This window comes from Erythrolamprus reginae, chromosome 9 (genome assembly GCF_031021105.1).
Source record: "Erythrolamprus reginae isolate rEryReg1 chromosome 9, rEryReg1.hap1, whole genome shotgun sequence".
NCBI lineage: Eukaryota > Metazoa > Chordata > Lepidosauria > Squamata > Dipsadidae > Erythrolamprus > Erythrolamprus reginae.
Window position 1 is genome coordinate 4,524,528 of NC_091958.1, and position 23,470 is coordinate 4,547,997.

Consider the following 23,470-nt stretch of genomic DNA (forward strand, 5'->3'; position numbering starts at 1 on the left):
AAATTAAGCAAGAGAAAACCAAAGAAACATGAAAGATAAAGCTTTGTCTGTAAGGCAACCTTGAAAAATATCTACTGAGATAGATGGGGAAAAGGAACTTTTATATATATATATGTGTGTGTGTGTGTGTGTGTATGTATGTGTGTATATACACACACACACACACACACACACACACACACACACACACACACACACACACACACATATATATATATATATATATATATATATATATATATATATATATATATATATATATATATATATACACACACACACACACCAGGGTGATTCGACACAAAATGTAACCCCTCCCTGGTACAGAGCTGAAGGGATTGGATACTGTAGCCTAGAGGATAATTCTCTGCCTTACAAGGCAAAGGTTGCAGGTTCAAGTCCCAGTGGGTATGGCTAGCTGATGAGGCCAAAATAAGGACGAAATAGATCTATCCTAGTCTCCCTTAATTTTCAAATTCAGCTTAAACTTGTGACATATATATATATATATATACACACACACACACACACACACACACACACACACACTGTATATCCAGTTCCTTGTTACTAGTTCTGGGGTAGCTTTTGATGGTGGCCGCAACAACAGGTGAGCACTATCCCTGAAAACATACAGTTCGTTATAAAACTTCAGACAAAACCTCCGTGTTTTTTGGATTTACCCTTTCTCTAATGATCAGCCACTGCAAGTTGCTAAATTTCAACATTTCTCTTCCCAGCTCCTTTGAAAGTTAATTAGAACTTAGGTAGCTATACTGCTTGATGACATAAATTACTAAGATGTTGTTATGGTACCAGACTAACTGGTGGATTTGTTTTCTTAAAGGAACCCGTTCTGTGGATTCTTTATTTGGTACGTATTAAGAGTAAAACATAGCTAGAAGATAAGACTATGAAGCCATTTATTTCGCTGTTGTATTACGTGGCTACGAGTTTGAAATTGAATGTCATCCTAGGCTCTTGTTAAGGAAAGTGTTGTATTTGGTATCTGAATAATGATGCTTAACCTACACAAGAAAGTCACCGTCTGCTCGAACAATGAAAGAAAGGAATTTGACAGCTGATTGGAAATCTTATAAACAGTCCAGGTTTTTGCTCGCCAAAGACTTTGAAGCACAAGAGTTTCTTCACGGGAGATTTTTCCACCAGACCAGAATTGATCTGGGTGTCCAGGATTGTCCTACCAGTTTTCTGGGTGCAAAATCAGTTGGTGACCATGTCTGGTTAAACCTCCAGATCCAACATCACAAGCAATCTTTTCTACCACTGTCCCCCCTGGAATGAAGAAACACAACTGCTCTTTTTCTTTTGAAGATTCCAAAATGTTCTTGTTGTTGTTTTTGTTGTTGTTAATCTCTCTCTCTTCTCTCTCTCTCTCTCTTTGCTCCAAGTGTAAATGACCTTTTCAGCAAAAGTGGAACTCTCTAGTTTTTGCTGCTGGCATTAGCAAACATATTCCTTTTTTGACCAGGAGCATTTAAGCTTGTTGAAAATTAATCGTTGCAGTTTTTCTTTTCATTATTATTAAATTTAAAAAATAATAATTTAAAAAAATCAAGTTATCAAGGAAGTTCATCTGGGGGGGGGGGAACTCACGATTCACGAACTATTAAGTATTTGAGAGGAAGGTGAATCTTCGCCCATAGAAATTTGGAATTAATAATCTGATTCAGCCTTCCAGCCAGTCAATTAACAACCAAGAACGATCCAGACTTCATCACTGGTTTTTCTCAGGTGTTCCCAACTGCGTTTTCCCACATATTGACTTTTCCTGTCAAATGCCACAGTTCTCATATGGATATCCAGTGTTGAAGCTGCAAGGAGAAGGAGGAAATACCAGAATTTAGCCGAACAACATGATTGCTAAAACTTTTGGGATTTTACAACGAAAACATTTTATTAGTTCGCTTATTTTATGCCAAGATCTAGCCTACCAGCCACGTTCAATTCCGTTGAGAAACAAATATGTGAGATTGATGGAGCTGCCTTTACCTATTTTCTCGATTTCAATCCAAAGGAAATAGTTCTGGGTTTTCAAGTTTCTCAGAAAAACAAAAATAAACCCCAAAATATTTGCAACAAAGATGTATGTACAAGCCTACAACACAACTTTGTCTGGGCAATGTTGTCTGAGATTGAGCCTTCAGGAATCACTGCTGAAGCCAAAGCCCAAAAATAAAATTGATCCCATTGGAATTTAATTTTTTTTTAAGTTGCAGAGTTATAGTTATAGTTAGCAACATTCCTCTTCTGGGAAGGGAGGGAATGTTAGAAAAACCCTTCTCTTAAGGAGATCCACCTAATGGGACCAAGAAGAAGGGCCTTCTCTGTGGTGGCTCCCACCCTCCGGAACATCATCCCTGTGGAGATAAGATTAGCCCCCAATTTTTTTATTTTATTTTGCAAGGCCCTGAAGATATGGTTTTGCCTGTGGATCTGAGGACACCAGAATGGAATGGAGCCCATCAAATGCTTGGTTTGATTGTTGTCCCAAGGAGATAAGGATGCATTGTGGGTTTTTATTAAGATTTTATTTCTATAAACTACCCAGGGTCATTAGAGTGACTTGGGCAGTGAAAAACAAATTCTTAACTCAATAAAAGATCGCATTAATACCCCAATTGCTCAAAGTTCTCCCGGTTCAGACCAGTACTTAGAACCAGTAGTGCTGGGGATGGAAGGCTCTGTCCACCCACCTGTGATGCTTTGCATCATGCACAGAAACCTCTGCACATCTGCAGAAGTGACACACACAAGCACGTGAGCAAGCAAACCGGTGGCAAAATTATTTACAACCCACCACTGGTGCATAAGCACACCAATGTGACCTACCATCCCGGTCCTAATGTTCCCCTCTATTTGTAACCATCTCATGCATTCATAATCATGTTTATACATTTCATATATCATGTTTATTTTTATTTATTTTTGTAATCTTATATACGGTCGACCAATAAAATAAATAAATAGAAACATAGAAACATAGATGTCTGACGGCAGAAAAAGACCTCATGGTCCATCTAGTCTGCCCTTATACTATTTTCTGTATTTTATCTTAGGATGGATATATGTTTATCCCAGGCATGTTTAAATTCAGATACTGTGGATTTATCTACCACATCTGCTGGAAGTTTGTTCCAAGGATCTACTACTCTTTCAGTAAAATAATATTTTCTCATGTTGCTTTTGATCTTTCCCCCAACTAACTTCAGATTGTGTCCCCTTGTTCTTGTGTTCACTTTCCTATTAAAAACACTTTCCTCCTGGACCTTATTTAACCCTTTAACATATTTAAATGTTTCGATCATGTCCCCCCTTTTCCTTCTGTACTTCATACTATACAGATTGAGTTCATGAAATCTTTCCTGATACGTTTTATGCTTAAGACTTTCCACCATTCTTGTACCCCGTCTTTGGACCCGTTCAATTTTGTCAATATCTTTTTGTAAATATAGCTGAAACGCTGAGAATACGAACCTTGAACTGTCTCACATCTCCTTGGTCTACGAGAGGCTGCTCGTTGTGTGGTGTGATGCAGTACGCTATTTTCTAACAGAAAGCAGAAGGAGAAAGGAAATTTAATCCAGCATTTTCACAATGGAAGGAATGCTACATCAGTTAAAGAATATCTCCAGATAGATGAGGTTCATTCGTAGGAAGAAACTTTCACCCTCCTTAAAAGCAAGGCAGGAAAGAGTTTCAGAAATAAGGTAAAGCACAACCTCAACAAATATGTGGTTTTATTTCCCCCCCCCCCCCCTCTCCAAAAGATAATTTGGTCTGGAAACTTTCAACTATGGTTATGTTGTATAATCATAATATAGGACTCGTTTCCCTTTAGGAAAATAGATTTAAGCCAAGAAAGGAAGCCTCATACTCATTGAAAGTTTTCCCGAGGAAATTATAGACCTGTTAGGTCTTCTCAGTCAACCTTTTACATCACTCCCTTGCACTGAAGAACAATAAACCCCAGTTTAGATGATACCATCTAAAACCCACCTCTGCCGTCAGGCATGGGGGAATTGAAACATCTCCCCCTTGCCCAAGTAGTTTTGGTGTATGATTGATTGTGTGCTTGTTTTTTATATATTGGGGTTTCTTTTTTGGACTTTTTAACCTAAAACTGTAATTTAGATTGCTAAATATTCGATTTGTTACTATGTACTGTTTTTACCATTGTTGTGAGCCGCCTGTTTGAACATGTTTGAAAAGTGTTCGGAAACTTCAGATCGTGCAGAACGCAGCTGCGAGAGCCATCGTGGGGCTTCCAAGATTCGCCCACGTTTCTTCAACACTCCGTGGCTTGCATTGGCTGCCGATCAGTTTCCGGTCACAATTCAAAGTGTTGGTCATGACCTTTAAAGCCCTACATGGCAATGGACCAGATTACCTCCGGAACCGCCTGTTACCGCACGAATCCCAGCAACCGGTAAGGCCTTCTCCGGGTCCTGTCGACTAAACAATGTTGTTTGGCGGGCCCCAGGGGAAGAGCCTTCTCTATGGCGGCCCCGGCCCTCTGGAATTAACTCCCCCCGGAGATTAGAACTGCCCCCACCCTCCCTGTCTTTCGTAAACTACTCAAGAGTCATTTCTACCGCCAGGCATGGGGGAGTTGAGATAGCTCTTCCCCCTAGGCCATTACAAGTTATGCATGGTATGTTTGTGTGTATGTTTGGTTTTATAATAGGGGTTTTTATTTGTTTTTATTATTGGATTGTACATGTTGTGTTTATTATTGTTGTTAGCCGCCCTGAGTCTACGGAGAGGGGCGGCATACAAATCCAATAAATAATAATTATAATTATTATTATTATTGTTGTTGTTGTTGTTGTTGTTGTTATTATTATTATTATTATTATTATTATTATTATTATTATTATTATATAAATCCAATGAATCTAATCTAATCTAATCTAATCTAATCAGAATAACCATTCAGGATAATGCAGAATTTGGAGTGGGAATAGCAAGAGACGGTCAACTGTTAAGAAAAAACCCCCTCCATCCTCTCTATGTTTTCAGCTGTTTTATAATAGGGTATGAATTTGAATCTAAAAACCCCAAAGGTTGATATCTTACTGAAAACTTGCAATAAAACAAAAGGCGGCGGGGGGGCGGTGTTCTTTCTGGAATTGAATTAATTTCTAGAATTTACAGTGCCAATGGCAGTGACAAGAAAATTATTGTCTGTCACCGGTCCTAATTCTAGGCAATCTAGAATTGGGGGGTGGGGGGTGGACAGAGCAATTGGGAGGTAGATCAATGAGATGCAGGTTTTCCGACACAGAACAAACATTTCTGCAAAAAAGGGAAACCGTAAATTGTTTTGCCTCCTTCCCTTCTTCCTCTTCCTCAATCCCCTCCTCCACCTTCCCTTCCTCCTTCTTTTCTTTCCCCCTTCTCTGCTTTCTCTTTCTCTCTTCTACTCTATCTCCTCTTGCTCCTCCTCCTTTTCCTCCTTTCCTTCCTCCTTCTCTTCCTTTTTCTCCCTTTTCTCTTCCTCTATATCCTCTTCCTACTACCCTCCTCCTCTTTCTCCTCCTCTTCCTCCTTTTCTTTAATCTCCCTCCTCCTCCTTCCCTGCTTTCTTCTCTTCCTCCTTCTCCCCTTTCTCTTCCTCTATCTCCTCCTCTATCTCCTTTTTCTCCTCCTCTTTCTCTTCCTCTTCTTCTTCCTCAATCCCCCCTCCTCCTTCCCTTCCTCCTTCTCCCCTTTCTCTTCCTCTATCTCCTCCTCTATCTCCTTTTTCTCCTACTTCTCTTCCTCTTCTTCTTCCTCTATCCCCCCTCCTCTTCTCTTCCTCCTTTGCCCTTTTCTCTTCCTCTATCTCCACCTCTATCTCCTTTTCCTCCTCCTTCTCTTCCTCTTCTTCTTCCTCAATCCCCCCTCCTCCTTCCCTTCCTCCTTCTCCCCTTTATCTTCCTCTATCTCCTTTTTCTCCTCCATCTTCTCTTCCTCTTCTTCTTCCTCAATTTCCCCCTCCTTCCCTTCCTCCTTCTCTTCCTTCTCCCCTTTCTCTTCTTCCCCCTCCATCTCCTCTTCCTCCTCCTCCTCCTGGGTAATGTCCAGTACTTTATCCCTGTAGCACCACTGAGAAGAGACTTTTTCCTTAATTTAATCCGAAGCCCTGAAATTGTGTTGATGCCATGGAAAAGCCATTGGGAAATTCAAATTTTGATTATTATTTTTTCCTGCCTCACATCTACTTTGTCCCTTAATAGACCTGGGATGGCTTAGCTTCCAAATGTCCAGAAGAGGAAATACAGAATTGTTCCAAATCCTTTTCTTGAAATGCAAAATTACTTTTGACTCGATTTCCAAAAGGTCACCTATCTATGAAGCATTTGTGGAATTAAAGAAAGCAAACTCTTAGCTTAACGCTGGCAATTTTCATTTCGCAAAGAACATTTCCATGACATTTCGTAGCTCGGCCACTCACTTGTTGCAAAGTCCCTGGTGTCCTCAGTAATTTGTAGAGGATGTATGCCGGCACAAGGATCATGGAAGATGATGCCACAGCCCACCCGACAGACGTGGCCCAAGTGGGGAAGGTGTATAGGTCGTAGGTCAGCGGTTTGGAATTTATGATGCTCACTAAAATTACAAACTGTAGAGGGGGGGGGGGAGAAAGAGGAACAGATTAACTTCCTTTGAATCACAGGTTTATGCTGAGATGGAAAGAGAATGGGACTCCCATCCCATTCTTGTGGCAACATTTTTTGTTTATCATTACTTTTTAGATGGTTGAAGTGGTTGATGGGTGGGTGGGTGGATGGATAGATAATGATGATAGATAGATAGATGATAGATGGATAGATAGATAGATAGATAGATAGATAGATAGATAGATAGATAGATGATGGGTGGGTGGGTGGGTGGGTGGGTAGGTAGGTAGGTAGGTAGGCAGGCAGACAGACAGATAGGTAGGTAGGAGGACAGACAGATAGACAGACAGAGATTAGATAGATGAGAGAGAGAGGATAATTACATGATGGATGAATGGGTGGATGGATGGATAGATAGATAGATAAGGATGAAGATGATAGATAGATAGATAGATAGATAGATAGATAGATAGATAGATAGATAGATAGATAGAGGATAATTATATGGTGGATGGATTGATAGATAATAGATAGATGGAAAGATAGATAGAGATGATAGATAGATAGATAGATAGATAGATAGATAGATAGATAGATATAGAAAGATAGATAGATAGATGATAGATAGATAGATAGATAGATAGATAGATAGATAGAAAGAAGAAGATATAGATAGATAGATAGATAGATAGATAGATAGATAGATAGATAGATAGATAGATAGATAGATAGATATAGAGGGGGTAGCAATAGCTAAGTAGTGACATTGCAGAAGGGCATATTTTAATTTAATCAATCAATCTATCTATCTATCTCTGTGTGAGTGGCATGCAGAGATACTCCAATGCAACTCCCTTCCTTTCATTTTAGAATCTGGGTCTTATTCCCAAATTCAAACAGCTGTTTTCCCTTTCGGAATTCTAGGAAATCCTTCAAGCCTCTCATTCAACTTCTCCGTTTTATCAAAGCTTTTGCATCTTCTTAAAATCAAAGCAAGTAACACCACTGGACAGGAGACCAAACATTCACGTTTAATATTGACTGCCAAGTGCAATTACGTTGTACAAAAAGGCCCAGAGCATTTTGATCTGCCCATAATGTTAGTTATTTGTCCCATCACTCAAACATCAAGTTAAAGATGTTAACTGTAGAAGAAACAGTTTTAGCAGGAACTTGTCATGGCTCTAGCAATGCTGTGTTGTTGTTTTTCTAATCTCTATTATAATGGAATAAAAACCACAAAATTCTCAACCAGGTAATGAAATAGTGAATTTTTCTAGAAATACAATAGTTTAAAATTCAAGCTGCATAAATAGTAACACCTTTAAGATTTAATCCGGTGGTGTGCATCTTATTTTGGGGGGTTCGATGCTGGGACGGAACACCCAGCATAGCTGGAAGCATTGCAGGTAGAAGGCCAAAGATAAATAAAGCAGTGAAACATTTCTAAGGAACAATAAAGCATCATACCAGTAAAAAACCAGGGCTCACAAATTTCCAACACAATCGCCAGTAGATGCCTGGTTTAAAACCCAACATTCGCTGGATGTCTTCGCTGAATCTGTCCACACCTGAAAATTGACCACAAGGGGTTGAAGAAAAATTAAAATTCACTTTCAGAGGTCCTCAGAGAGGAGCAGCATAGAAATCTAATAAATTATTACTATTATTATTATTATTATTATTATTATTATTATTATTATTATTATTATTTAGAGCATTCCAAGACAAGCTGCATCCCCTCCAACAAGCTTATGGACCCCATAGAATAGAATAGAATAGAATATTATTATAATTATATATTATTATTATTATTATTATTATTATTATTATTATTATTATTATTATTATTATTATTATTATTACTACAGTGGAACCCCGACATAAGAGCTGTTCTACTTAAGAGCAACTCGAGATAAGAGCTGGGAGGGGAGAGATATTTTTGTTCTACTTACAAGCCCAAATTCGAGATACAAGCGCCAAGGAGCTGTCTCCTGAAGCCAAACGCTAACTTCCGCGTTTGGCTTCAGGAGACAGCTGCGAAGCGGCGCGCGTGTTTTAAAAGGTTGCAGCCAGCCTGGGGGGCTCGGGGGGGTGCTTGCAGCTTTCTTTCTTGCTCTTTTTCTTTCTCTCTTTTACCTTCCCTTCCTCTATTTCTTCTTTTCTTTCTCCTTCCCACCTTCTTCCCTCCCTCCCTCCCTTCACTCATTCCTCTCTTACTCTCCCCTTTCATAAGTTTTCTTGCTTCCTTCCTCTGTCCCTGTCCCTTCCCCCTTCCCCCTTTCTTTCTTTCTTTCTTTCTTGCTCTTTTTCTTTCTCTCTTTTACCTTCCCTTCCTCTATTTCTTCTTTTCTTTCTCCTTCCCACCTTCTTCCCTCCCTCCTTCCCTTCACTCATTCCTCTCTTACTCTCCCCTTTCATAAGTTTCCTTGCTTCCTTCCTCTGTTCCTGTCCCTTCCCTCTTTCCTTCCTTCCTTCCCACCCTCCGTCCATTCATTCACCCATTCCTCTCTTGATCGCTTAAAGCCGGTCCCTGGTGCAAAAAGGGTTGGGGACCTCTGTCCTACAGGATTGGGTGGCAGAGAAGTTGAACATATGTAAATTTAAAAGTTTAAGAAAGTTTACAAGTTAAGTGAAAGAAACTTCATTATTCATTTATATGTACATGTACATTTCTTCATTAAAAACATGTCTTTCTGCATAATTTAGACTAACTTTGTGAGTTTTTTGAGGGCTGGAACCAATTAAAATTATTTACATTAATTCCTATGGGGAAAAGTCGTTCGAGATAAGAGCTGCTCGACTTAAGAGCCCAGGTCCAGAACGAATTAAACTCGTATCTCGAGGTACCACTATATTATTATTATTAATTAGATTTGTATGCCGCCCCTCTCCGAAGACTCGGGGTGGCTAACAACAATATAAAAAGACAATGTAAACAAATCTAATATTAAAAACAATCTAAAAACCCCCAATTTAAAGAACCACTCATACATACAAGCATACCATGTACAAATTCTATAAGCCTAGGGGAAGGGAATATCTCAATTCCCCCATGCCTGACGACAGAGGTGGGTTTTAAGGAGCTTGCAAAAGGCAAGGAGAGTGGGGGCAACTCTGATATCTGGGGGGAGCTGGTTCCAGAGGGCCGCGGCTGCCACAGAGAAGGCTCTTCTCCTGGGTCCCACCAAACGGCATTGCTTAGTTGACAGGACCCGGAGAAGGCCAACTCGTGCGGCAGAAGGTGGTCCCGGAGATATTCTGGTCCAATGCCATTAAGGGCTTTATAGGTCATAACCAACACTTTGAATTGTGACTGGAAATTGATCGGCTACCAATGCAGATCTTTTTGTAGGTGAGGTCTCCAGAACTGGACACAGTATTCCAAATGGCGTCTCGCCAGCGCTCTTTACAGCGGGATCGCAATCTCGCGGAGAGGGGGGGCATACAAATCTAAATAATAAATAAATAAAATAAATAAATCTCCCTCTTCCTTCCCAGACGTTCTCCCTGCTGCCTTCAATGAAGAAAGGTTGAGCTGTAGAATCTGAAGGGCACCTGGAGATCCAAACAAGCTGTCAACTAAGCACCTGATAGCAGGAGAGAACTGAAGCTACCTTTCCTAGCTGAGCCTCCGATGGCCTGCAATTACAGCCCATTTACCCGACAGGATGGGAACAGCATAATTGAAGGTCTCATGAAAACTCGGCTCCCGGTTTGCCAGTAACAGGCTTCTGTCGTTCGCAGCTTTGGCAGGAGGCAGGAGTGATTAAGAAACCATTTCTCCCCAGGTTTGCCTCGCGGCAGTTTGTAAACCTTGCAAATCACAGTCATAATGAATACGGCCACCGCAGTCTAGGGTTATCCAAGTGCGCTTATTTCAATTTGCAGCAGGCCTAGGATGGCCTTGAGTTAGAGCCATGCACACAATTGGGAAAAGTCAGATCTGCCTCCGTTGTGTAAGTCTCTCCCAGTGCCTCTATTATACCAGTGGGTCTACACTTCCCCTTGCAAGATTTTGCATAATAATGAAATGGGTAATGAAACATCTACAAGGAAAAAACCCAGCTCGGAGAGCAAGGACTCCTCCCTTCCTCCTCTCCAAAAACACTGCTCCCTTCTCGCACTGATGATGTTCCCTAGTTGGATAATGAAATGTCTGCAGGATAACAACCATGCTCAAAGAGAACCAAGGACTAGTGATGGGCAAACTGAACCCACACAATGCGGGTCCATACCGATTTTTGCGGTACGTGCAAAGTTCGGGGCCATGTTCGGCATTCGGAGCTTTGACGTCACTGGCAGGTTGCTAAGGACGCCAAGGTGATTACTTCCTGGATTCCATGGAATCCAGGAAGTGATCACCTTGGCATCCTTAGCAACCTGCTGGTGACATCAAAGCTCCGCCCCCGGAATCTCTTCGTGGGAGGGATTCCCCGTTCAGGTTCGAGTTTGGGTTCGGTTCAGGTTTGGCCAAATTTTGCGTAAAGTTTGTCCGAACTTGCCGAACCCGAACACCATTGGGTTCGCCCATCACTACCAAGGACCCATCAAATACATCCATCCATGTGACCTTGGATGGATCCCCAACTATACCTCAGATACTCTGTGGTTTCTACTCCTAACCCCAAAACCTTTAATCCTAGACTGTCTACAATTGACCTCTCCCCCTTTCTAAGAGGTCTGTAAGGGGCGTGCATAAGCACACCATTGTGCCTACCGTCCCTGTCCTGTTGTCTTCTATTGCTACTTTTTATCAATAGAATAGAATAGAAGAATAGTAGAATAGAATAGAATAGAATAGAATAGAATTCTTTATTGGCCAAGTGTGATTGGACACACAAGGAATTTGTCTTGGTTCATATGCCCTCAGTGTACATAAAAGAAAAAGATACATTTGTCAAGAATCATGATGTATAAACAATGATTGTCATAGGGGTCAAATAAGCAATGAAGAAACAATCAATATTAATAAAAATCTTAGGATACAAGTAACAAGTTCCAGTCATACACTCCTTAGTGGGAGGAAAAGGATGATATAAATGATGAGAAAAACTAATAGAAATAGAAGTGCAGATTTAGTAAAAAGTCTGACAGTTTTGAGGGAATTATTTGTTTTTAGTAGAGTGATGGTGTTCAGGGGGAAAAAACTGTTCTTGTGTCTAGTTGTCTTGGTGTGTAGTGCTCTGTAGCAACATTTTGAGGGTAGGAGTTGAAACAGTTTGTATCCAGGATGCAAGGGGTCAGTCAATATTTTCCCTGCCCTCTTTTTGACTCGTGCAGTCTACATGTACTCAATGGAAGGCAGGTTGGAAGCAATTGTTTTTTCTGCAGTTCTTATTCTCCTCTGAACTCTGTGTCAGTCCTGTTGGGTTGCAGCACTTATCTAATGTTTTATCTGTACAAATTACCACCCTATAATTGTTTGACTAAATAAATAGGTAGGTAGATAGATAGATAGATAGATAGATAGATAGATAGATAGATAGATAGATAGATAGATAGATAAACAAACAAAATATAGAGCTTCGGTGGCACAGTGGTTAGAGTGCAGTACTACAAGCTAATTCCGCTGTTCACTGGCTGCCAGCAGATTGGCAGGTCAAATCTCAATAGGGTCAACGTTGACTCAGCCTTCCATCCTTCCAGGTCAGTAAAGGAGGACCTAGATTGTTAGGGGCAATACGCTGACTCTCTGTTAACTGATTAGGGAGGGTTATAAAGCACTGTGAAGTGCTATATAAGTCTAAATGGTAATGCTACTGCTATACATCTTGGGTACTTTTTTTCTACAGGATTCATGAAGACTCTGGGAACAGTTTAAAACCCAGCTTTGGTACAGACTCAATGTCTATCTGCAGTCATGAAATAAAAGAGCTAGAATTGCTCTTCTCGCCACTCACCATAAAACCAGGAAACGCCAATGGCTTCCACCAAAACAGCAAACAAGATGGAGGTCCAGCAGCGTAATTATCCAGCAAAGTCAGGATATAGATTCCGCCCTATAAGAGGAGAAGGAAACAGCTTGTAAAATAAATGTTACCATAATTTTAAAAAAACCAAAGCGGATTACTCCAAACTTGAGCCACTTAAAAATGATTTTGCCTGCTTCCTGAAATATATAAGCACCAGAGATAGATTCAGACCGGTTTGCCCAAACCGGTAGCAAACCACTGGTGATATCACAATGGAACCAGTCACAATGTCACAGTGGAACCATCACGGAACCATCATCTTTTTTTTATTATTTTGGGGGGGTGTTTCCTGGGACTTTTTTTCTTCTGTGCATGTGCAGAAGCCAAGTTTCTGGCATTGTGCATTTTGCAGTGTTTTCTGCTTTTCGGCTCTTTTAAAAAAATCACTATGCAGGGTGGGGCCATGTGGCAAAGGAGGAAGCAAGGTAATATTAATATTAAAATATTATTTGACTGAAAGAGTAGTAGATCCTTGGAACAAACTTCCAGCATACGTGGTTGGTAAATCCACAGTAACTGAATTTAAATATGCCTGGGATAAACATAGATCCATCCTAAGATAAAATACAGGAAATAGTATAAGGGCAGACTAGATGGACCATGAGGTCTTTTTCTGCCGTCAATCTTCTATGTTTCTATGTAAGTTAGAAACCCACTCATCCCCACTAGATAAGCAGACATTTTAACACTAGCAAAACGTGAATGGACATCAGTGAGGGTGGATGGAACATAACAGAGTCCCTATGGCTCTTTTTCATTGTTTGATGCATGGCAAGGTCTTATTTTTAAAACCAAATGGTTGTCTATGGAGATTCTCAGTCATGGTTGTCCCAAAGTGCTTTTCTCTTTTTCTTGTTTTTCAAAAGACAACTGGACTTTCTTTGTTTTTCCTTGAAGACCTTTCGCTTCTCATCCCAGAAGCTTCTTCCATTCTTCAGAAACATAAGAACATAAGAAGAGCCATGCCCATTGAGTCCATCATTCTTTGTCACATAGTGGCCCACCAATTGGCCTTGGGGATCTTGAGCAGAAAGAGAAGGCAAAACCCTCCCTTTCCCCTGACCCCCAATAAATGGTACTCAAGGGAATCCTGCATATCAACAACATAGAGGCGGCACATGGACATCCGTTTCAACAACCACTGATACATTTGGCATCCATGAATCTGTCTAATCCTGCCTTGAAGCTATCAAGGCTGACAGCTGTCATGACCTCTTCTTGGAGTGAATTCCATAAACAAAGGACCCTCTGGATGAAGAAATATTTCTCTTTAATTTGTCCTCACTTTCTTACCTATGAGCTTTAGGGAGGGTCCCCTCGTCCTAGTATTGTGTGATAGAGAAAATATTTTTTTTCTCTATCCACCTTTTCTATCCCATGCATGATTTTATACGCTTTGATCGAGTCACTCCTTAAACGCCGTCTTTCAAGGCTAAAGAGACTAAGGATTCAAGGAAAAAAACAACTCCAGTTGACTTTTGAAAAAGCATCTTTGGGAAGCCAAATGGTTGTTCTGCCTCCCAGGAGTCCTCGTTTTGCAACCCAGATGGAGATGTGCAATTTTGAATTGCTCGATTTTTAAAATCTGCACATTGTATGCCTGCATCCCTTACTGTAAAAACAAGGACATTATGGGCAAGAACAAGAACATATTTTTTTTGCCTGGAGCTGAGAAAATACTGCAGAGACAAGAGGCAAAGAAGAGGTGAGTTCAAATAGACCTCTCACACACACACACACACAAACACACAATTTTAGATCAACATTTTAACAAATGCACAAAAAGGAAGAAAGCTTTATTTATAGAATCGTTCAATTTATTCTGTAAAACACCATCCTAGCGTAAAACCTAAGGAACTTATATCCATAAAGCATCAGTGAAATGAAATAATTAAGCTACAAGCAAATCAATTCTTACAAGGTAAGAACATTCAACATAAAAGGCATTGCAGGTAGGTAATAGATCACCACCCTGACAGCTGGGGAAGAAAGGAGAAAAACATTTAGGTAGACAAGGGCATAAATATTCCCTACATATCAGAAAATGATGAAACTGTGCATTAGGAAGGAGGACATTGTGAGATGAATGCGCACCTCCAACTCAGACAAGCCTGAGATAAGATTTAGATGTGGTGCATCAAACTCCTTTTAAAGATTGGCCAAGCCATTAGAACTGGGACTGCACACTTAACATACCTGCATGGGGGCTTTGGAACTCTCTACACTTGGTGGTTTCCTTGTAGATGTTTTATGACCCAACTGGGTAACATCATCAATGCTAGAAGGAGGAAGTGACCACTGATAATGTTACCTGTTTGAATAATGAAATATCTGCCAGAAATCACCAAGTTGAGAGAAGATCAAGGTGGAGGGAGGGAGGGAGGGAGGGAGGAAGGAAGATAGAGATGAGGAGGAACAAAGGGAGGGAAGGAGGGAGGGAGGAATGATAGAGATGAGGAGGAACAAAGGAAGGAAGGAAGGAAGGATAGAGATGAGGAGGAACAAAGGGAGGGAGGAAGAAGGAAGGAAGGAAGGGATGGAGGGAGGAATATCACACATGATGTTACCTACTTAGATAATGAAACATCTGCAAGAAAACAATTTGAAGAGCACCAACCATCCCCCAGTTCGACCCTGAGCTACAAATATTCTCTTCCATTGGTACCAACAGATCTCCCTTTCATTCCATTTCATTTCACTTCCCAAGGCAGGCCTGCCAAAGAGTGCACTTACATTGGATACGCACAAGAGAGAAAGGAGGAAAGTGCCAATACAGACGGCAAGTGTGAACAGTTTTCTGTTTCTCTTCAGGATCTGGAAATCATCTGCCAAACCAGTAATGACCGCTTCCATGCCACCCATCTAAGTTGGGAAGAAAGAGAAGATGGATATGTCGTCAAAAGTTGGCAACCTAAGAATGGACAGGTGGGAACAAATCAACATCATCATCATCATTATTATTATTATTATTATTATTATTATTATTATTATTACTATTATTATTATGTCAGTACAACACAGCAAACGAGATCACTATGCTGGATTTCGTATTTCATCACCAGTCGGGCGCTTCCCAAGCACCTAGGACTGCGTGATGTAGCGGCGAATTATGTTTGCCGATCCCAGTAAAGGCAGATTTAGCCTGCAATACCGCATACTGACCACTGCGCCACCACGGATCTTACAGAATACTTACAGAACTGTCTATGCCCAGGCTGAGGAGCATGATAAAAAACACAATGGCCCAAAAAGTTGATCCATTGAGAGTTGAAATGGCTTCTGGATAGAGGATGAAAACCAGCCCAGCTCCTAAGAAACAAGAACATTTGGCTTTCCTGATTTCATAAACTCAAGATATTAAAACATGCATTTCCAGATTTTTATAAACTTAAGGTTTATACACTGCAAACAATGCAAACGTGCGTAACCATTCAACACCATTATTATTATTATTTTATTATTTATTATTATTATTTATTAGATTTGTATGCCGCCCCTCTCCGTAGACTCGGGGTGGCTCACAACACAATAAAACAGTTCATGACAAATCTAATAATTTACAATTTTAAATATTAAAAAAAAACCCATTATTACGCAGACATACATACAAACATACCATACATAAATTGTATAGGCCCGGGGGAGATATCTCAGTTCCCCCATGCCTGACGACAAAGGTGGATTTTGAGGAGTTTATGAAAGGCAAGGAGGGTAGGGGTAGTTCTAATCTCTGGGGGGAGCTGGTTCCAGAGAGTCAGGGCCGCCACAGAGAAGGCTCTTCCCCTGGGGCCCGCCAACCGACATTGTTTAGTTGACGGGACCCGGAAAAGGCCCACTCTGTGGGACCTAATCAGTCACTGGGATTCATGCAGCAGAAGGCAGTCTCAGAGATATTCTGGTCCAATGCCATGAAGGACTTTATAGGTCATAACCAACACTTTGAATTGTGACCGGAAATTGATCAGCAACCAATGGAGTGTTGGTGTGACATGGGCATACCTGGGGAAGCCCATGACTGCTCTTGCAGCTGCATTCTGCACGATCTGAAGTTTCCGAAAACTCTTCAAAGGTAGCCCCATGTAGAGAGCGTTACAGTAGTTGAGCCTCAAGGTGATGAGGACATGAGTGACTGTGAGCAGTGAGTCCGGTCCAAATACTGGTGCACCAGGCGAACCTGGGCAAACGCCCCCCTCGCCACAGCTGAAAGATGGTTCTCTAATGTGAGCTGTGGATCGAGGAGGACGCCCAAGTTTTGGACCCTCTCCAAGGGGGTCAATAATCCCCCCCCATCCCTTCTTCTCCTTGCCTTGATCGGATTGAAGACCCGTAATATATTTTGTTATTGTAATTATTATTTATTTATTATTATTATTTATTAGATTTGTAAGACGCCCTTCTCCGAAGACACAGGGTGGCTCACAGGATATAAAAGCAACACAACAACAAATCTAATTAATTAAAAATTACTACTGAAATCCCATATATGATGCTTGTGACTGGTCAATAGGTGTCGCTATGTCCCACCATTCGGAAATTATTCCCTACCCTGAAATATCTCTCTAAATCCAATATAGAGTAAGATTTTGTGCTTTTTTTCTTTTTTCTTTTAAAAGAAAGAAAGAAAAGAAAATACAGAGCAAGACCCACAAACAGGATTCTCAGAAATTTAACATAGAGGACAAGTATCTCTCCAACGTTTCCAGACATGTCTAGTTTGTTTAACCAGGCACTCTTCTTACACCACAAAGAGGAAAATAGAATAATTTTCCAATGAAGAATTGAGGACTTTGGGGTATTTTAAAGGGAAGCTGTCCATTGAAACAGATGCAGTTATATGGAAGAAAACTCCTTACCTTCTGTAGCCACATCCTTAATGCTGACTTTGTATATATGAGCCATGTAGCCCAAGAAAGAAAAAATTGCAAAGCCAGAGATAAAACTGGTGACACAGTTGATTGTACTAGTCATCAGGGCATCCCTAGGAGAACCAAAAATTGAGAAGAAGAAAAAGAAGATAATAAGAAAAAGGCATTTTCAATAGAAACATAGAAACATAGAAGACTGACTGCAGAAAAAGACCTCATGGTCCATCTAGTCTGCCCTTATACTATTTTCTGTATTTTATCTTAGGATGGATATATGTTTATCCCAGGCATGTTTAAATTCAGTTACTGTGGATTTGTCTATCACGTCTGCTGGAAGTTTGTTCCAAGGATCTACTACTCTTTCAGTAAAATAATATTTTCTCATGTTGCCTTTGATCATTCCCCCAACTAACTTCAGATTGTGTCCCCTTGTTCTTGGGTTCACTTTCCTATTAAAAACACTTCCCTCCTGAACCTTTAACATATTTAAATGTTTCGATCATGTCCCCCCTTTTCCTTCTGTCCTCCAGACTATACAGATTGAGTTCATTAAGTCTTTCCTGATATGATTTATGCTTAAGACCTTCCACCATTCTTGTAGCCCGTCTTTGGACCCGTCTTTGGATTTTTAAAGGGAAAAAAAAGTTGGGTTCAGTGACATTTTTGTAGACCAGAAGCAAATCTGAAATAGATGAATCTATATATTTATAGATTGCATCTATAGTTATATCTATATGCTATATATTTCTCCCTTTTTTTGGCTTTCATATTTACCTAGCATTTTAGGTGGGACCTGATATTTATGATGTCATATAAAAATAGGATTTTAATTCTGGATTAGTTTATCCGGTAAGAAGAAGCAGGAATTTCAAGTGAAGTGAGGAACAAGCAAGATCTGGGATAAAATATTATTTTCATTTTTCTTTTTTTTAATTTTGTTTTATTTTGTTTGCTTTGATTTCACATTATTTCCAAATCCAAATTCAAAAACACTGATGATTTTTTTTTAAAAAAAACAGTGTATTGAATTAACTAGTCTCACCAGCAATTTGGACCCGAGCTGATTAACCAAATCAAGACCAAATATTTCAGACCGAGGGCAAATTTACTTTTATTTGGCAAGGAAAAAGAAACACAAGCAAAACGCCAGAAGGCTCGTCGAACGATCACCAAGCAAGTGAACCCAAGAGGGAAAACTAAGAGAAATGCCATCCATCCTTCAACACATCTTGGGTAGAGTTGCCTTTTCATTTTCCGTGTGCGTTTTAAAACGTTGCATGGTAAATTTACTCCGATTAAAGAGATAAAAGCAATTACACCGGAAATGTTTCATTTCTCTCTCCTTTTTACTTTTTCAACGGCATACATCCTAGTGATTGGCTGCAATTAATGGCCATCTGATTCCCAAGGCAGATGGCTGTCATTAGGATAAGTGTGTGCGATTAGCGATGTCACAACTATGGCATGATGCACATCTCTATTGACCTGCCCAAATTCTAAATGAAAGCAAACTATCAGGATGCTAAAATGAAAACGTGGATTCCGTTCTGCCTGACAGGGCCAGGAGCTGACCTCACAACAGAATAAACCCAAGGATGAAAATTCTTAGTTTGAATGAAATTTGCCCATCCACCACAAATATCTAGTCTTCCCCACCATCACGGAAAATAAATGGCTTATGATCCTTCTTTTTAGGAAGCTCTTTGGGGTTTGATGTTTTGGTGGAACAATGTTCTTCAAATCACATAGTTATGAGCAGTAATGGGCAGCCATAATTTTTACTGTCACACTGTGGGTGTGGATTATTTTGTGGGTGTGGCTTCATGGTCATGTGACTGGGTAGGAGTGGCTTACTGGCCATGTGACCAGATGGGAGTGGCTTGAACGATCATCATCATTCAAGTGAACTGTTAAGTCCTCCGAGCCGCTCTGAGTCTCCAGGGGTGGCATACAAATCTAATAAATTATTATTATTATTATTATTATTATTATTATTATTATTATTATTATTATTATTATTATGTCAGTACAACACAGCAAACAAGATCACTATGCTGGATTTCGTATTTCATCACCAGTCGGGCGCTTCCCAAGCACCTAGGACTGCGTGATGTAGCGGCGAGTTATGTTTGCCGATCCCAGTAAAGCGGCCTTTTGCAATTGACAGATGGAGATTTTGTCAATTCCGATGGTTTTCAAATGTCCCCTGAGATCTTTTGGTACTGCGCCCAGCATGCCAAGTACCACTGGGGCCACTTTCACTGGCTTATGCCAGAGTCGTTGCAGCTCAATTTTTAGATCTTTGTATTTCACTAATTTCTCTAGCTGCTTCTCCTCAATTCTGCTGTCTCCTGAGATTGCGATGTCGACGATCCATACTTTCTTTTTCTCCACAATTAGGATGTCTGGTGTGTTATGCTTCAGAATTCGGTCAGTCTGAAGTCGAAAGTCCCACAGTAGTTTTATTATTATTATTATTATTATTATTATTATTATTATTATTATTATTATTATTATTATTATTATTATTATTACAATCTCACCAGTGTCACTTACTGGGGTGACAATTTGCTTCACATTTCTCACGCTCTCCTTCCTGGGTCACCCCAAACCTCAGGCTGGGTAGCTAGGCGAATGGGTGTAGATCAGCTGTTGAGAAAAGGCGGGGAGGAAAAGGGCTCCCCCCAACTGGTCTCCCTGCCTGCCAATTTCCGAGGAGGATGAGGAGGACGGAGGGGGGGATGTTTAAAAATATTATTATTATTATTATTATTATTATTATTATTATTATTATTATTATTATTATATTTGTATGCCGCCCCTCTCTGTAGACTCGGGGCGGCATACAAATGGGTGTAGATCAGCTGTTGAGAAAAGGGGGAGTGGAAAAGGAAATATCAGAAACCCGAGGGAGAGTTACAAGGTTATTATTGCCCGCATGACACCTTTTCATCTCAGCTATGAGCGGAGTGAGGGCTTCACGTGGGAAAAAATACTACAGCCCAGACTGCTGCGGCTCGGCTCTCCTTTTTTCCCCTGCTGCTGCTGTGTGCTCCTCACTTTTTTCCTCTTTTCTCCTTCCTGGCCCCAGGAGGTGGCCGTGTGAGGCTGGAGGGGAGGTGGGCAGGAGAGAGGGAAGCTCATCCAAGGCCAGGAAGGAAGAAAGAGGGAAAAAGCAAGGAGCTCAGATGCAGCAGTAGCAGCAGGGGGAAAAAGGAGAGCTGAGCTGAGACTGGTAATCCAGGAAGTGACTGCTACCGGTCAGCTAGAGATGCACACACATCTTCATTTCCGCCGGTGGAACTGCTTTCCACTGGTGAAACTGCGTTCCACCCCGTCCTGCCTGCTGCCCACCCCTGGTTATGAGGTATGGGAAAGGGGATGTGTCTAATCAAACAGAGAACACAATAACAGAGTTGGAAGAGACCTTGGAGGTCTTTCAATCCAACCCTCTGTATCATTTCACACCGATGGCTGTCTAGTCTCTTCTTAAAAGCCTCCTTCTGACCATGCGCAGCGGGTGAAAAAAGGACACTTCCGAACCGGTAGGGAAAGGTAACTAGATTTCACCATTGATATGCGAACATAATTAAACCAGCACAACTTACCTGTAACAATTGTTGTGGAATTCATTGTAGCTTGCAAAGGCAATTAAGACACCAAACCCAGCTCCGAGAGAGTAAAAGATCTGGGTGGCAGCATCAATCCATACCTAACATAAAGAGAATCCATTATAAATGCATTTTTAAGGCGCTTGTTTGTTTTTTGTGTTAAGATGCAAGAAAAATAGGGCAAGAATGCAAGTTGTCCTTGATTTACATCCATTTAGCATTAGCAATAGCAATAGCATTTAGACTTATATACTACTTCACAGCGCTTTACAGCCCTCTCTAAGCAGTTTACAGAGCGTAAGCCTATTTTCCCCAACAATCTGGGTCCTCATTTTACCAACCTCGGAAGGATGGAAGGCTGAGTCAATCTTGAACTTACTGAGATTCGATCTGCCAAACTGCTGGTAGCCGGTGATCAGCAGAAGTAGCTTGCAGTACTGTACTCTAACCACTGCACCACCAAGGCTTGTATTGGGCAACTGTTTAAATTCACAATAGCCCTGAAAAAAGAGTGATTTATGACTGGTCCTCTCACTTAGGACCATCATAGTATCCTCATGGTCGTGTGATCAAAATTCGGATGATTGACACCCGGCGTGCATTTTACTAAATTAAGAAATTTGCTTAACAACTGTGCCAAAAAAAGTTGTAAAATCAGATGTGAGTCATTTAACCCTTCCTTGCTTACTAATGGAAATTCTAGTCCCAATTGCGGTCATAAGTTAAGGACTTTGTGGTTCAGAAATTTCAAAAACTACAACAAAGCTTTTTTTTCAACAATGGAGTAAAACTGAATTATTGACTTTAGGCCATTTTCTCCCAGCTGAACTAGGAAATCTGCGTGGAAAGTGCCTTAAAGCAGAGGTCTCCAACCTTGGCAACTTTATGAGGTGTGGACCTCAACTCCCTTCTGGGATTTGAAGTCCACACCTCATAAAGTTGCCAAGGTTGGAGACCTCTGCCTTAAACGCTTGAAGAATGACAATCCGCAAGTCCAACAAAGGCATAAAGAAATATTAACAAATACTGGATTTATCCCTTTTTCCGGAGAAGTCTCATTTCTTACACCATCCATGCGTCACAATTCATCCATTCTCAGTGGAGAAAATACAGTGATACCTCGTCTTACAAATGCCTCATCATACAAACTTTTCGAGATACAAACCCGGGGTTTAAGATTTTTTTGCCTCGTCTTACAAACTATTTTCACCTTACAAACCCACCACCGCCACTGGGATGCCCTGCCTCTGGACTTCCGTTGCCAGCGAAGCACCCGTTTTTGCACTGCTGGGATTCCTCTGAGGCTCCCCTCCATGGGAAACCCCACCTCCGGACGTCCGTGTTTTTGTGATGCTGCAGGGGAATCCCAGCAGTGCAAAAATGGGTGCTTCGCTGGCAAACTCCAGAGGTGGGTTTCCCAGCGAGGGGAGCCTCAGTGAAATTGCAGCATCGCAAAAACACAGAGGTCTGGAGGTGAGGTTTCGAGGACTTCAGTGTTTTTGCAATGCTGCGACTTCACTTATGCTCTCTTTGCTGGGAAATCCCACCTCCAGACTTCCATTGCCAGTGAAGCGCTCGTTTTTGTGATGCTGGGATTCCCCTGCTGGGATTTCCCTGCAGCATCGCAAAAGCACAGAAGTGTGGAGGTGGGGTTTCCCATGGAGGGGAGCCTCAGGGGATCCCAGCAGCGCAAAAACAGGCGCTTCGGCTGGCAAAAGGAGTGAATTTTGGGCTTGCACGCATTAATCGCTTTTCCATTGATTCCTATGAGAAACATTGTTTCGTCTTACAAACTTTTCACCTTAAGAACCTCGTCCCGGAACCGATTAAGTTTGTAAGACGAGGTATCACTGTATCTCATTATTGTTTCATCTTCCTTTACATTAACCCTGTGAAGAAATCCTGTCTGCTGATCATTTACACCAAGAACGTTCTTTCCTCAACTGTTTACTCTGCAGTAATGCTATTTGTTGACTTCGCCAGTGACTCTTCCTGCCCAGGATGACCGTCCCAAACTATTTTTACTGAACTCGATGTTTTTACAAGCAATGCCAGCCAGCCAGCCAGTCTCCCCTCTAAGCTCCGCTGTCGCCTTGCTAAGAACGTTGCTCTAGCGCAGGGCTGGCGGTATGATGCTCTGCTTGCACATAATAAATTATAGATTTATAGTCTAAGGAAAAGAAAACAATTGCAGAACATCCACAGACACCAAGACCTTTGCAGGAAGGTCCTTCTGGAGAACAATGGCAAAAAGCCACTCATTCTTCCTGAAAGATTTGGTTGGAGAAGCAACCATTCTTCTTTCTCATGAAGAAGACATTCAATTTCAGATATTAGACTCCTGTTCCACTAATGTTCCTTCCCTGCTAGAAGTGTCCCTGAAAATATGACCC

At 41.0% G+C, this 23,470-nt stretch overlaps 1 protein-coding gene across 1 annotated transcript in view; it reads right to left on the reverse strand.

Moving 5' to 3' along the window:
- Nucleotides 1-305: 305 nt before the first annotated feature.
- Nucleotides 306-23,470, reverse strand: part of SLC6A2 (solute carrier family 6 member 2) — a 46,890-nt gene continuing 23,725 nt past the window's right edge. Inside the window, 10 exon segments of the mRNA XM_070761904.1 lie at nucleotides 306-1,835; nucleotides 3,499-3,570; nucleotides 6,461-6,628; nucleotides 8,097-8,197; nucleotides 12,530-12,583; nucleotides 12,586-12,628; nucleotides 15,335-15,463; nucleotides 15,798-15,910; nucleotides 17,455-17,579; nucleotides 21,075-21,178. Of these exon segments, the coding sequence (XP_070618005.1) occupies nucleotides 1,812-1,835; nucleotides 3,499-3,570; nucleotides 6,461-6,628; nucleotides 8,097-8,197; nucleotides 12,530-12,583; nucleotides 12,586-12,628; nucleotides 15,335-15,463; nucleotides 15,798-15,910; nucleotides 17,455-17,579; nucleotides 21,075-21,178 (933 nt within the window). The 3' untranslated portion in view covers nucleotides 306-1,811.